Here is a 16,517-nt window from a genome sequence, read left to right as displayed (position 1 = left end):
ACGGAGATCGGAACCGGGATGATTTCGGATGGGTCACTTTTTTTTAGAAAAATAGAAACAGAAAAAAAAAAAACTTTTAGCCTATCAATTGCGGTAACGACTTATTTTCAATGTCAGGTAATTTGAACGCTTCGAAAGTAGCGGACATGACCAGATAAATTAAGGGAATTACCGAAATAAGTTAACTTTGCTACGGAGTAACTTCGGTTGAACGAACATCTAATAATGACAGAGCGTAAAATTACGTCCGCCATTACCCCAATGAGCTAGTCCGCCAAGGTCGCGTTGATTTTGCCCGTTCAAGTACGGTAACATCAATTCATCTAATGTAGCTTTTGTTCGTCTTCTGGGTCCTTTTTGAGGGGCCTAAGACCAGCTATCACGAAGCAGAAATGAACCTGCGGTTTTCACATCATTCGTCCCTCTCTCTACTCTAGTTTCTAGAATACCAATATAAATTGAATTACCCGATTCATGGCCAAGACTTGTATCCGAGATTAAAATCTGTCCAATGTAAAGCTATTCTCCCTAAATCATTCACTGCACGTATAGCACAGCGCATAGTTACTTTTGTCTGTAGATTCATTGACCGATAAGGTTTTAAATCCAGTACACAGCTAAACAATAACGTCCAGTTATACATCCAGTCGATATATGATAATTTATATCTACAATAATAATTTCCATACGTAGGACAAATAGGACTCGCGGTGTGTTTGGAGAGACTCGAACGTTTAACCAGGCTGAATATGAAGTAAATTGAATAACAATTTCAATATGAATGTAGGCGTTGTACAAGTAACGCGGTGGCCATCGGCATAGATTAACTGGCCAACTTCCACGTCTCGTTCGTACAACATAATTGGTTCGAATTCATATTCAAAGTTGCCTTCGTTGCGAAGTACGTACATGTATACATGTGCATACCGTATGTGAGAGTTAACTTTAAAATCATGCCGTCCGAAACGACGCCTGCTCAAATTCGAATACGAATAAAAATCGAGGCAAGGTAAAAAAAAAAATATGCACGTATTAAAAGGATAGGACGCAACAGATTTTCGGGAACCAGACATATGCGTTTGAATTTGGGTTACATGAGGTCTGATCAATCAGTAGGAGGCAATTTTCCCGCGAGAGACGAAGTTCTGGGATGTCGTTGTCGATCGGATATTCGAGAAAGAAAAAAAAACCAGGGAGCATCGGGGATCGGCGAAAGCATACGCGTAGAGAGGTGTAAAAATTGATTGGGAAGGGGGTGGGGGGAAAAGGAGAAGTAGAGACGGAGACGGTGACGGAGAGACGAAGGGGAGAAACGGCGGTGCGGACGAGGGAATGAAAATAACGAGAACGAAATAAAGATATCAATCAAGGCGTGTCGATGTCGTGGCGTTGTCGTGTGTGCACCGGCCTCTATATCCACCTGCAGGTTCCACGACGAGGAGCATGGAAATCTACTCAACTCCATGTGGCTGATCGCGATCACCTTTCTCTGCGTCGGATACGGCGACATCGTTCCCAGCACCTACGGAGGACGAGGAATAACTCTCACCTGCGGCATGATGGTAAGTCCTTTCTCTTCCGACAAGGAGAACTTCGGGCCTCTGCAGAGGCGAGAACCAAGGACCCTCACGCATGGTCGCCGACGTCGCTACCCTTGCGCGAAAGCCACGACTGCCACGAAAGACGCGTGCGATAGCGTAATTTCGAAACATTTCTCCCGAGTACTGTTTGTAGGGCGAACGGTCGAGTCGAACCCTCGATTATGCAGGAAACTCTTAGTCTGGGATCTAATTGCCGTACCTAATTCGGGAAAATAGCGAGGTGGATGACTGTCGTGAAGTACTGCTCGTGATCGCTCTTTTGATTTTTCATTATCGTTGAGGAGTAGGAGAAATTAAGTTTTTGTACGAGTAATCACAACGACACGGAATTAGTATCGTGTTTCCGACTCGGCGAAGTAAACTCGTACCGACCCCCTCATAATTCGAACGAACTTTATCGATACACCGAAAACTAGTTTCCTGTTATATCGGATCATCTCAACGTCGAGAACATATAAGAGACTTTTTTATTTCTTACTTGAGGTACGTATTGGTATATACATAGAATGACCCTTTATGACGAGTTTCTTCCGCGCCAGTCGTGGACTTGTAGACGTTTACTCTGGCCAATGCGCAACGAGAGATTCGCGGTAAGTGGTTTATCCATGAATACTTAACAGCCCACATGTGTTCACCCTGGTATACCGATTGCGTACAAGTGTCTATGGAAATGCATTAAAGTATTCTTCGTTCGTAAACACGTGAAAATACCGTCTCGACGGTCGACATTCATCTCCGAGTGTTCTGCCTGTGATTAAAAGGACCTTGTCCGCACTCGTCGCCAGTCACATCTGCCCTGCGTCTTTTATCCTCGGTTAGCGAGGATTCAATTTGTCCGCCTTTTTCCTAGGGAATCTCGGCGACTGCTCGTACATTTCACAACCGTCAGTATCACCCCATGTTTCATCTTCGAAATTCATGATTTATTCAACAGAGCGCCTAAAATCTGTACGCACCTGTACCGTCTTCCGTCACGCTTACCAACGAGCGAATTAGAGATCTTGTTTTTCTTCTCCAACGATGGTAGCAATGGAAGTAAAATTCCAGTGAGACTCTTCAGTGCCACGAGTGGTAATTTTTTTATTTTATCACTGAGAATTTTTATCGTATCGTTGCCGCGAAGCTCTGGACATTCGCACCTTTAACCGTCGCGGCGAAACAGGGTTTCTGAAAATGCGAAACGAACACGTTAAACTTGACAATGCAGCGGAGACTGCAATGGGGTAATGAAACGTTGGCTTCCGGTAATCAGTTAAACTTCTTTGGGGCTCTCCGTACACCGGGCTTCGAAAACAAACCCCGCCCTGATATTGAATGGTAAAACGAATGGATTGCTAGGTTTCACGACGAGGAGCACGCAAACCTCCTGAACGCGATGTGGCTCATCGCCATCACCTTCCTGAGCGTTGGGTTCGGCGACATCGTGCCGAACACTTACTGCGGCCGAGGAATCGCAGTTTCGACAGGGATGATGGTAAGATGTATGAACTACAATAACGAGCGCAGCCGCGCCACCCGATGTCGGATATTCAAAACCACCCCTCCCACCATCCCGCCCGAGGTCTTATAAAAGCAGCTAAATTCTACCGACACCCTTCGGTACGAACGGTTGAATCGAAGCCTTCAACAGAAACAGAGATAAAACTCATTTGCATCGGCGTTCGCTTATCGTCATCTCCCTTGCCCCAAGGATTCTCAACATGTGCGCAAAGTACCGCGGTTCTTCCTCGAGAATTTAACGCCACCCCGAATATGCGCTTCAGCAACCCCGTCCGAGGCAAAGTTCGAGTCAACTATCGCGCACGGGCACTCGGGAGACAACCCTGACCCGTGTAAATTCTGGCCCAACCAATATCGTGATACGTTGCAATACCGTCTCTGCCCATTTCCGGAGCCCTGTATCCTTTCCGAATGATTTTGAATTTTCCACAACATTATAGAGGGAGGAAACGTTTGGTGGGTTCAATTTTACTTCAATACCGTTGAACGTTTCTTGCAGGGAGCCGGATGCACTGCTCTTCTCGTGGCGGTCGTCTCCAGGAAGCTAGAATTAACTAGAGCCGAGAAACACGTTCACAACTTTATGATGGATACCCAGCTTACAAAGAGGGTGAGTCGGCTTCTCGCATATTGATATCAGCACCTCCGCAGCGGTCCCTCTTTCATTCTCCGGGATCACTCTGTTCTGCTTTTGTTTAAATTATTAATTTTTCCCTATCCCACCGACGCGCTGCTCGCAGCTGTAAATCTTCCGCAGTAACCAGCGCTTCATACTAATTATCTGATGGCTCGTTTCTCGTCTATAAGTGATTAGATCGTGAGGAGGATTAACTCCTGACAAAACATTGCTTGTAGGCACTTAACGGACGTAGATAATTCAAACAATAGAATATTAATTGACGTATCGCACCGTTCTCAAAGACGACGACGACGTAATCATTTGATTAATTATACGTGCGCGACCTTCAACCGCTTTGAACCCGCACCCTCCGAGGTTTAATTCAAGCTTAAATTCACCTACCAAATAATCGAGCCGAGACTGGCTTGAAGTGACTGACAAGACGCTACGGGCAAATTATCAAAATTCGAAAAGAACCATCGGTTGCCGATAAGTTTTCAACGTTTATTGCTAACGTCGTCCTGTTTTCTGAAAAGCGATTCTCTGCTTTTTTTCAGTTGAAGAACGCAGCTGCCAACGTTCTCAGGGAAACTTGGCTCATCTACAAACATACGAGGCTGGTGAAACGAGTCAATCCCGGTCGCGTCAGAACGCATCAACGAAAATTTCTTTTGGCGATATACGCGTGAGTTTTTTCATCCACATTGTAATTAATCGTATTCTATTTCAATTCTGTTATCTCAAGAAACGGAATCGACGTGCGAATCGATGTATGCCAATGCCAATCCCCTGGTGTGATCGCGCAATCTGAATATCTCATTATCTCACGTGCGTTTGTTTCCTTTCTTCTTTTTTTCAGGCTAAGGAAAGTAAAAATGGATCAACGAAAATTAATGGACAACGCCAACACGATAACGGACATGGCCAAGGTGCGTAAATTATACCTCTTCCATTGTATCGTGATAAATTATAGCAATTATCTCTAAAAACGTGTTCGCGGCAATAAAAGGTAAATTTCGGAGATGATGATCGAATATGTCCGACTCGTAGAACCCGCGTAACGGGAGAGAAAATATTAATTCCAAACATTATCGCGTCTGAATTTTCAGAATAAAAAATTTCTCTGGAATAATTTATCCCCGAGGCGGAAACGAGTGCGTTCGGAATTGGTAAAAAAGACCCGAGTTACGGTTAATTTATACGTTGTACGTCCTGAAGAATCCTGTAACCATTAAAGATCCACGTGTTTCGGGGCTTTTCGAAAATGAAAAGAAAACAACGTCACGCTTGCGTTTAAAACGGGTTTCTAGGGTCGTTGCTCGGGTTCCGTCACGCGACGCTCTCTCGGTGCAGGTTCGGTTTGTAAAAACGAGAAGAATAACGGCAAGTGGCAGGGGGAGGAAAAACAGCCGATATCTTAACCCATCTCGTAAATCTGGGCGGGAGGTTTAATCCCCTCGATCTGACCTTGGGTGTGCGAATCGAGCCGAGCCGGGTCCCACGGCGACCCTAAGGGTCGGTCGGTTCCTCGACTACCCAGAGACAAGTTATTGACGCAAGTTCCCGGTTTTGCGCAGACGCAGAATACCGTCTACGAGATCGTCTCGGACATGAGCACGCGGCAGGACGCCTTCGAGGAGCGGCTGGTCAGCCTCGAGGACAAGCTCACCGCCCTCCAGGAGCAGGTCGAAATGCTGCCGGAGGCGCTCACCCGGAGCCTGGCTCAACACGCGGAGCGTCTCGAGCAGCGACGCAACTTCCTTCACCCGGACACCGCGGCGATCGTCACTTCCGGCGGCGGCGGCCTCGGCATCGGCGTCCCAGGAAGCACCGGCGTCGCCGCGCACCATCCCCTTGGCAACCTCGTCACGTCGCCGCTCCTGCCGCACTCCAGGAGCGTCCCGTCGGCGCCGAGCACCGCCTCGCTTCATCCCTGGCCGGCGAGTCCGGTTCTTCCGCCGATATCGAGCCGCACCCCCCATCTCGTACCCGAAACTGGCAGACACCACGGCGCCGTCGCTCACCAGCCGTCGGCGCCCACCACGTCCCAGTCCTCCACCGGACTCGGGGCGAACAACAACCAGGGCCCGGGGCCTTCCGCGCCCAGCTGAGCCTCGTCCCTGCAGCCGCAGCACTCCTACTAAAGTAGCGGGCAATATTCGTCCAATGCGCTTCGCGTTCCTCTGCCGCCCGAGATCACCCGAGATAAGCCGGACAATTTTCGTATGGATGCGAGGAAACCCTCGGCCGAGACACTCGACGCTTTCGGGGATGGTATTATCGACTTTAAGGTTGATTCTTCGTTTCTTTACTTTCTCTTTTTCGACAGAGGAATTCGTCGGGGCCAGGGGGACGGTTTAAAAATTCAAACTTCTCCAACGATGCAGTAGGTTCTTTGCGTCGCTAAAACTTTTCACAATTTTTACCACAGATTCACAGAGATTGCTTGTTATTCCTCAAAGTATAGGATCAGCACAGCAAATGTATAATGTACTGAATTTACGAAAAAACACACGCAGACTGAACTCAAAATATTCAAAAAAATTATCAAAGTGTATGTGTAAGTGTTTTTTCTTTTTCTTTCTTTTCTTTTCTCACAATATCAAATTCAGGGTATAATTATACATACGTGATGCGAATTAAAATATTAGAAATAAATGATTCGAATCTTCTAATGAAAAAAAGATACAAAAAAAAAAGAACATCTTCCAGACCCGTCAAGCTAGACATTTGATTGCTAATCTGCGGTGGCAATTCTTCAAATATACGATTTGGACCAAAAACTTTGGTTGCACTGGAACCGTGGCCCTCGCCCTGAAATCGTCTGCGATGCTTGAATTTTCGAGTAAACGAATTCGCCGAGCATGTTTACATTGATAAGCTGTAATATGTGAACTGATCGGAACGTGGCGATGTATGACGATGTACGCATCTTGGGAGTATTTCATTACCGTAAGGAAGGTTATAAATTGGAGTATTGAAAAAGGGTCAAAGTCGCAGGTACTACGAGATGAAAATGGCGTTGTATACGATTCGCTGTCGGACCTGGTACTCCTCGCAATGTACGGTTAATCCTGTTACCGGTATCAGGGCGGTGTTGTAAACAGGATTAAACAACTCTTGAGAAATGGCGCAGGGTTTAAACGTGAAATGCAGGGATTCTTCCACCTGCTGCGGACTGCCTTCTGCCCGACAACCGTGCCTCAAAACTTTTACTTAATGTTAATAATATTAACGTCATTCAGCTCGACACCCATCTCCTAACTGTTCTCTCTTGTGAAACTTGGAAAGAAATAATCGCGGACGAAACGCAAAGGTGGTAGGTACGTAGGTACCTAGGTATACGTATAATAAACTACACATATAATTGCGAACTGCTGCGGGATGAAATGCGCCCGAATTATTCACACGCCGCCTCACAATCGACCTGTTGAAACGAGGTACACACACGTGTTGACACGAAAGTCATTCTCTCTCTCTCTCCCTCCCCCTCCCTCCTCCCTCCCGCCCTCTTCCTCTCTCTCTCTCTCTCTCTCTCTATCTGTCGTCACGTCCGTAATTTTTGCAAAAAGAATAAATAAATAAATTAACGAATGAATAAACAAATAAATAAATAAATAAAGAAATATACAAAAAAAAAAAAAATGCATCAGTTTCGCGGCGATCCCGTAGACGAGGGATACCGTGGAACGGGACCAAGAAAAGACTAAACGCTGTATTGTTTGTCAAAATGAACCTTCTATAAATTCTCTGTCAAGTCTTTCGCGCGCGCACTCACACACACACATTGACACTGGATACGACAACCGCAGCACACACTATTTTTATACAGAGAAATTTCTCGAGGATGTGCATGATATCGTATAATACATATGTATATATATATATATATATGTATAGTACATATATATAAATAGGCCTGTTTCATGAAGCGCGAAGTTCGTCACTGGAGTGCAGTTATAGTATTAATAATTTTAAAATAGTTATTCGAAAAGGGAAAAATCACGGGTCATAAGTATAATGTATTTTAACCCTGGCCTGCAAAAAACGCCTGCACGCGGTGTGAAGAAAAGATAGACGAATTATTGTACGATAATATGTATACAAAAGGTCGGACATGCGAAGAACCGTGAAAGAAATAACGAGAAAACAATTAATGGGCTTGTCAATCAACATTTAACGCTCGTTGTCAGTCAACGAAGCTTTCGCTAAGGGGCAATTCCACTCCGAAACTCCCACGGACTCAGTTCTATATAACAAGTCTCACGGTGATCACTCTTCTCTGCAAAATTTCTACCTCGTTTTTTCTTTTTCATTTCGTTGCTTTTTAACGCCCTTTAAATTTCTGGTATGAATTCGTAGGAATTACACCGATTCTCATTGAAAATTCAGTGATAAAATGAGAATATAGTCAGCACACCTATACGTATGAACAACATATACAGAATCAGAAACTAAAGATGTATCGAAAAAATATCAGTTTTCGCTGGGTAGAAGTTGACAAAAAAAAAAAAAAATGAAAAAAAAAACTGCGACGTGTGAAACAATTGTTTCGGAATAGAATTGCCCTCTGTAAATCTGTTACAGTAGCTGATCGGAGCGCACGTTCAAGAGAGACATGTACAAGAGTATTATAAGTTACCGTAAACGGCAACAACAACGAAGGAGGGTTGAAAAATGGGGAGGAAAAAAGAGAAAAAGAAAATGAATAAAAGCGGAACTTCAATAGGGAGAGAAAAAAACGAATTTATATGGCAAAGGCGTACGATGTGCGTCGCATAAATCAGCTCTCGCACGCGCTAAGAACGACGTCTGCTAGCATTAAGTGGAAGCCTACCGGACAGGTCAGCCGTTTCAGAGGCGTACGCACAAAGGCGAACACAACGGGGTTTCGTGATTGAATTCGAGGGCTGATTCTCCGATCGACTAGAACACCGCCTGTGGCCGCTACTTGGGCGACAGGATATGCAGCTATACGTAGTTAGACCCATACATGCGTGCACACGTATGTACGTAAATATGTATACATGTATGTATACGTATACATGCATGCACGTGTTTATGTATATATATATATATATAGGAGTAGGCGCGTCGAAGCTGATTTATGTTGCATATATCGATAGGCGAATTTGTATGTAAACTCCGTGTATTTACCTATGTACAAAGGGACGCACGCACGCACGCACGCACGCTTGTACATGTATATGTATAGTGCATATACTTATGCGTAGACCAGTGGCGGCGTCACGTCGATCTTGAGGATGCGCTCTGTCGCTAACAGCGACGAAACACCGTCGGATATTACGGCGTACTTGAAATGCAACGATAGTGTTATGTGGATGTATATAATTGGGGGTAAGGGATGCAAGGAAAGCCGAGATATGTATAAAGATATAAGATAGGAAGGTGAATAAAGAAGAAAATTAAAAAAAAGAAAACAAAAAAAAAAAACTCTACCTAAACTTACAACTAAACCTTAAATTTAATATAGACTTAACTAAATACTTACATATTATACATACATACACAAACTCTATTCTCTTTAGCCTTGTCATTTTTTCTTACTTCGTATATTTGTCATTATTAACAGTTAGACTTGCGTACGTACGTGCGTACATACATGTATAATAAAATGATTAATATGGTAGAGAAGATGGCGGCAGCTTATGCCTGAATTTAAGTGAAAATATAATCTAATATCGTCGACTACTTTTTACCAAAAGAAACCATTAAAACTATGAAGAAAAATAGCAAAAAATCCCTTTAACACTATAACGTTACATTTGTAATTAACTAAGGAAAATAACGATGATGATAATATTATTAATAACAACAGTAACAACAATTAATTACCTAACTAATGAATTAAATAATTAATGAAAGATTACGCGTAGCGTAGGATAATATATTATACATATATAGTACATATAATTACCATGATTTGAGTGGTGGCCGCTGTTTTTACGCGGAAATGCTATGGTATTAAAGTTTTACGACTATAATATATTAATATGTATAGCTACATACATACATATACATATATATACACACACATACATACGCATTATAATAGGAAAATAAGTATTTCAACCATTTATATACAAAGTTTTTTTTTTTTCCGTTATCTATATAAATGCCCACCGTTCAACATTTTCCCGTAGGAATTGTTAAAATCGAATTGACTTTTTCTCATTGATCACTCATTACCGTCCTATCTTGACGTTAATAGTTATTCCGACGTTTCGTCGTAGTTTCACTGTGTCGATTATGGATTATCGGATTTGATTGTAACACAGCATAATTTCATTTCATTTTACATTCAAATACAATGAATCATTAAATTAGTCGTTAACGTCGTTAAAATTGATTGCATTAAGGGGGAAAAAAATTAGAAAATAAAAAATAGTTTTTAACAACATAAATTAAGGCAAGGCCTTTACACATTATCCAGTGGTTATTGCCATCTAGTTGTTATATCAATTGACCAAAGATTACCTACTAATTATTATATTACATATACGGAAATATATAAATAAATAAATGAATAAATAATTAAATACCAACCTTAGATTATAGAGATACTTGGAATTGTGGGGGCACCTTTAAGTTTAGGTTACGACAGTGATACAGGGTGTTTCACATTAGAGATCCGTGTATTACCAACCATGGACGGCTGCGAGTATAATGTAACACGCGATAAAGTTGATACCGTGCAAGGCGAGAAATAATTATTATAATTATTATTGTTGTTTATTTATTTATTATTATTATTATTGCTGTTATTACTATTATTAATATTATTATTATTATTTTACGCGGGTAAAATTATATTGACAAAATTACGCTCTCGCGCTACGGCTAGCTTGAAGGGGGACTCGGTTGAAATTTCGATAGCACTGAGTTTTTCGTTTTTGAAATGACTAAAAAAGATGCGAAAAACTCGCCGTTATCAAAATTTCACCGGAGTCCCTCCTTGACGGTGAGGTGAAACGAAAGAGAGAGAAATAAAAAACAACTAATCAAGTCTTGCCGATCGGATAGAAAAAAAAAAAAAAAAAACTACATATAATTTATCATTATCAAACACAGCGGAAACAAGGATCGGAATTCAAGCCCGTCACGTGCAAAGGCGTGAATTTCTGACGTCGGTAAAAATCACAACTCACGAATCGACGACTGTACATAAAGTGTTGAGATATCATAATATATAATACGTTTGTACATATTGTTAAGTAGTTTTAATTAACGGGTAAAGTATCGTAGTAAAAGTTATTATTATTATGATTCTTCTTATTAATATTACTATTATTGCTGCTTTTATTTCATTATTGTATATTATACATGCATTCATAAATATATGCACACGTATGTGTAAGCTCAGAACCATAACGTACCGTGCATACGTATGCATATGTATATTTACTATAGTATACACTATATATATATATATATATATATATATATATATATATATATATATGTATGTATATATACGTATATATAGAGATCATTAAAGACGCATTCAATATTTACTAATGATTTTAGGGCTTGTTTACAAAAACTAATATATATTAAATTACAACTGGATTGTAAATTGAGAAAGAGAGGGTGATAGATACGTATTTATAAAATCAATATTCGCTAAGTTCGTTACGTTGTTGTATAGTAATTTTATTCGCGGGTTGTTTAACTACTGCAAGCGTGCCTGAGTAATTGATTAATATTTTAAATAAATTAACTGGTTATCAAATGTAAGAATCATCCTATGAGAAAAGGGTCCTGCAAGCATGTGATTCAAAGATTCTTCCGTGTTTCATTTTTGTGATACTTGTACATATGATACGCTGTTGAAAATAATTTGAGGTTAACGTCAAACTTGTCGTATCGTGATATTAAGTTGAAACTGAATTTCCAAATTTCACAGAATTAATATGAGGCGGAACAGATTTGCGCAAGTTAAAAGCTGTCAAGTTTTGAATCCATTTTCTTAAATGAACATTTGGTCTGTTGATTATATTCAAATTTAGCCCTAGCCTGGTACCAATGAAAACCAGACTTACTGTAAGTCACGTTAGCGCTGATTGTGAATCGTATTTATTTTAACCTGGAGATTTGACCTTTTCGAAGTATCTATTATCGAAATAAACACGTAAAAAAACGTCAAAATAATTCAAAAAACAAAATACGCAAATTCCCAGATTATTTCCAACAGCATGTGATAGAGATTGCAGAAGTGTATGTTTTATTGTATTAATTTATCTTACGATTCGTTGTGTCAACCACTTATTTATTCACTTATATGAAGTTGGATACGTTCTTGACCTGTTTTTCCATAAATTCATTGATTCGTTCGATCGTTCGTTACGTTTGCCATCGTCGTCACATCGCTGTATAATACTATCGTTGTCATGCGGCATAACCACATGATTCTCCGACACCAATACGTACACGTGTACGCTAATTATACATGCATATAGGTACGTAGAGAGAGACTTTGAAATCAGAGCAGTCACTAATTCCTTCAGTCGTCCCTGCAGTGAATTACAATTAACCAAGTATTTTATTCATTTACTATACCGTATATTTTAGTAGAAATATTTTTAGTGCGCTTTGGTAATTCGGTATGCGGCATATAAAATAACGTAATACGCATCATATATGAAGGCATTTTGAATAAAACAAAATTTCAATACCCGAGTTGATAAATTCCAAGTCAATCTTTTTTATGCATATTCTAGTATTATACATACATACACGCATTAACCATACCTAAGTATTTATACCATATGTATATCAGAGGGTCAGCGCGTCACGAAGCTGCATTCGTGGAAATTGTCTCGCAATTCGCAACTGATATTTTCGACCACCTTCAAAGCTCCTCCGACTTTGAGCGACCCGAATGAAGCTTGCGACAAACGTACGCTTGCGCCGGTGTCTGATGGCATTTTCGTAAAACATTGACGGTTGAAAAATTTTGCGAGTGCAGTCTTGTGAACGGATAACTGATTATTGTTTTTTAGCCGTATACACATAGGTTATAACGTTTATAAAAATAAATAAATAAATAAAAGTTTCTAGGCAATTTTCTATGTCGATCAATCCCGAAATCTTTATCTATTATATTTTTCTATTATATGTATAGTAATTGTACGTCCGACTGTTTTCTTATTAAACAACTTGTTTTGCCTGTATGTATGATTAAAAATTATGCACCGATAAATAATCGGGTAACGTACGTCATTTTGTCTACGTGATGTTAGCACAAGTCCTTTCGGTCAAACTTTCGTAAATATTTTAAGCAAACGACAATTTAATTGATTCGACATAGATTAATTTTTCCAAGTATATATATATATGTAAATATACAAAACTCGCATATGTATAATATTAGGTAGACTTCAGTTTAATTTATGTTCCCAAACACGATTCGTAAAACCGCAGAAGCGAATATGTAGTATGATATATACACTATATACATATATTATACGAACATATTGTAATTCAATACGTGGCGGTACAATAGTTATATCGTACATACGTATATATGACGTTACATAAATACATTGAACATTTTTGACGCATGAGATATAAATAAACACGCGCCATCTCAGTGCGTATTATTAATATTATAAAAAAAGAACTTTGTATTTAGCGAAAAACTTGCAATTTGTTAAATTCCGATGGATTAATTAATAACACTTATGCTAGTCGACCGTAAATTATTATAAATATCTTTCTCGTATTATGATACGCTAGAAAATTTTTTGTCTAACGTGCATAACTACTTAATTTTCATCGTTCTAAGATATAGGAATCGAGCATCCAACGCTCTTCGAGTTTGTTCAGACCAGATTCCAGATGCGAGTAATTCGAAACATTTAATATCAGCATCATAGCGCTGCATATTAGCAAGCCACGGTTAGATCAAGTACAGACTATCGTTTTTTCGATGCTTTTGAATCGTTCATGAATTAACTAAATTATTTATTCATATGTCGCATAGCGTGTGGAAAATATTTCAGCTGCGAACGGATGTAAACCGAAGATAATAAACGAAAATCCTACGTAGTAAATCATGTATAAACCATACTTGATCTTTATATGAGAAAATAGTCACTGCAATTATGTACCGCGAGGAGGAAATTTTTACTTGCCTATATATAATAATTTGGATACCTGTTATAAATGAAAAAAAAATGTTTGCACGGATTGAATTGTTATATTGTTGAGCACACCAATAACATTCCCATGGTTGTAGGAACAATCGAAATTCATTAATCGCTTCTAAGACTAATTGAGGTGCAATTTAACCTTGAGGAAGTAATATCAGAAAAAAATGAAAATGAAAATGAAGAAAAACCAACATTAGTAATAATTCTTAACTGTTGAATTGAGAGCTGTTACAAAGTAATGTATTGGGAAAATTACCTGTGTAGCCAGGGGATCAATAAACAACTATTTTGTAACAATGCCTGATTCAAATTCATTACTTCATATCCAACTTCCAATCCATTTCGTATATACCGTGTCCTCTGATTTTTAAATTCTACCCACAGGTAAGATTGCGAAAATCTGCAGAACTCGTTAAAAAATAAATCTCAAACTTATTTAACATTTTACGTATAGTGTCGTATCGGCTTTTCCATTGGAAGAACATTATGTGACCAGCATTGGTTAGTGCTGTTTTGATTGTCCAATTAGTTACCGGTAAGCTAGTGGTTATTATTGCAATTGTCGGTAACGCAGCACACGTTTAGAGATTATAATGCAATAAACAATTGCAGCGTGACGATAGCGTTCTTTCCGCTTTTCTCTTCACCACATGCCAATACTGTGAGTTTGGATACCGACTGTACGAAATAACTCGTGATATCCTTGGGCTGTTTTCGACGATAACCAAAGACCAACCGATGGTACGAGTGAGCGTGACATCGACTCAAATTACTGCGAAAATCCTGGTTTAACCGGAACTTGCGACCAAGATGGCGCGTCAGATTCATACCGGCGTAAAGCTCAAATTTACTCCCGGCTTGTTTACGTAATTTAAAAATAAGCTCGAAACTATTTTCATTCCGTCTTCGTCATTCTTCATCATTGTACCGGCCTATTGTACATCCAGCTATTACATTGCCAGTGAAATCGATTCCTCAAAACGTATAAATTCAGTTCAATTTTCGACCGGAAGTTACGTATTTTACCTTGCAGCGATAGCTTGCGTAAAAGGCTTTTTGCCTTTAATACATTTCACGTTTACGTCAAAACGAGCGACTCCAATTCCATTGGATTACGATTATCCGGTTGCACGGCGAATGACATGTAGTTTTACATGTTCTTTGGATACCTATAATATTACGTAAAGCCGAAGGTCGGAGTGGGTTTAAAAATAGACTGGCAACACTCCGGTGACTCTGCAAATGATGTACTATTTTTCCTATTCCCCAGCCGAGATGCCCGACTATTCTACTATTCGTGTACACACGTACACACGCACACGAACACACGCGCACACAGGCATGTGGAGAGCGATAAATGTTAATCGATATGTATATGTAAATTATAGCAACTTCCAACATAGTCCAAACGACGCTACAAATATGCTTGCGGCTAAGTATACGTATACGTTATATATGTACACGTAGTTCGTCGGTTGAAAGCATCGATTTTATCTGGATATACTGCGGTCGGGAAATTATTTATACATAATACATGCATACAGTGATAATAATCACAAGACAACGGTGCCAAATGAAAATGATAATAAAATTTCCCTTTGGAGACTTTAATTGAAATTCCTGAGCTGTTTATGGTCACAATTTAAATTATCAATTTCAATTTCGAACAGGACTTTGGATCGGGATCTTTGAAGTAATTTTTACTCGACGGATTAGGCGCCACGTTATTGGAACGAGAATTAATAACGTGCTTGGGTTTGATCGTTTCTTATTTTCACGTATATCCCATACGCTGGCACGTATTGCTTACAGTCGTAAAATTTATAAGCTTCGGTACTGCCCATGGTATCAGTAGGATCGTTATTGTTCCTACGATTACGATGATTTATACATTCATAATCGGTATAACCATATTATGAATCGCAGTGGTCTTACAGCATGTTTTACTGTGGCATGTTTCAAACCTACAGGCCCTGGTCATTCTACGGTACGACATGTCTTCAGGTATACCATACCTTTGATCTTGTTTGCGTTCGCGGCCACACCTCTTGTTCGCGTAAAGCACAAAAGTTCAACTATCTGTACTACACGCACACATGTACACGCTCATTTCTTTACCTTTCTCAAACAAACATCAGCCGCCATGAAGACGTAAAAAAAACCACGACGAACACTGAGTGACAATAAGAAGGCACGTGGACGCAAAACTCTTTCCGTAATCGGAATTACCCGTGATCGTACGCACGTCCTGGAAGTTACCCTATAATTTTGCAATATCCTAGTCAACGACGATGCTATCCCCGTGTCACGAATCGCCGGTTTATACACGCCCTGACAACAATTACACGCGGAGAATTGAAACTCCGCATTGCGACAAGTATAGCAGAGAAGAATACGTCGTAGAACTCAAGGTACGCGTTTAGCAGCTCTGGTTTACGTATCATGGATGTCTCCTCCCTATACGCCGGGAATAATATATACTTCTTTAGTTTGCTCTTTTCGCGATGAAGAGCTAACTCGAATTCGTGGAAAACGACGGAATTGCCAGCGTCACAATTTTATACCACTGCAGGATAATTGCTTGCACGGGGACTGTCGCGTTAAAGTGAGAAAATTAACGAG

General features: G+C 40.1%; 1 protein-coding gene across 3 annotated transcripts in view; it reads left to right on the top strand.

Annotated features, from left to right (window-relative positions):
- Nucleotides 1-14,192, top strand: part of LOC107218064 (small conductance calcium-activated potassium channel protein) — a 161,715-nt gene extending 147,523 nt beyond the window's left edge. For all 3 annotated transcript variants that reach the window (XM_015655813.2, XM_046743925.1, XM_046743927.1), the window contains 5 exons: nt 2,940-3,075; nt 3,601-3,711; nt 4,278-4,405; nt 4,580-4,649; nt 5,298-14,192. In XM_015655813.2, coding sequence (XP_015511299.1) covers nt 2,940-3,075; nt 3,601-3,711; nt 4,278-4,405; nt 4,580-4,649; nt 5,298-5,831 — 979 coding nt within the window. In that variant the 3' untranslated portion in view covers nt 5,832-14,192. The remainder of the gene's footprint in view (nt 1-2,939; nt 3,076-3,600; nt 3,712-4,277; nt 4,406-4,579; nt 4,650-5,297) is intronic.
- The last annotated feature ends 2,325 nt before the right edge of the window (nt 14,193-16,517 follow it).

The sequence above is a fragment of the Neodiprion lecontei genome, chromosome 6, assembly GCF_021901455.1.
Source record: "Neodiprion lecontei isolate iyNeoLeco1 chromosome 6, iyNeoLeco1.1, whole genome shotgun sequence".
In the NCBI taxonomy this organism is placed as follows: Eukaryota; Metazoa; Arthropoda; class Insecta; order Hymenoptera; family Diprionidae; genus Neodiprion; species Neodiprion lecontei.
The sequence above is the reverse complement of the archived record's forward strand: the minus strand, read 5'-3'. Positions and strand labels throughout refer to the sequence as shown.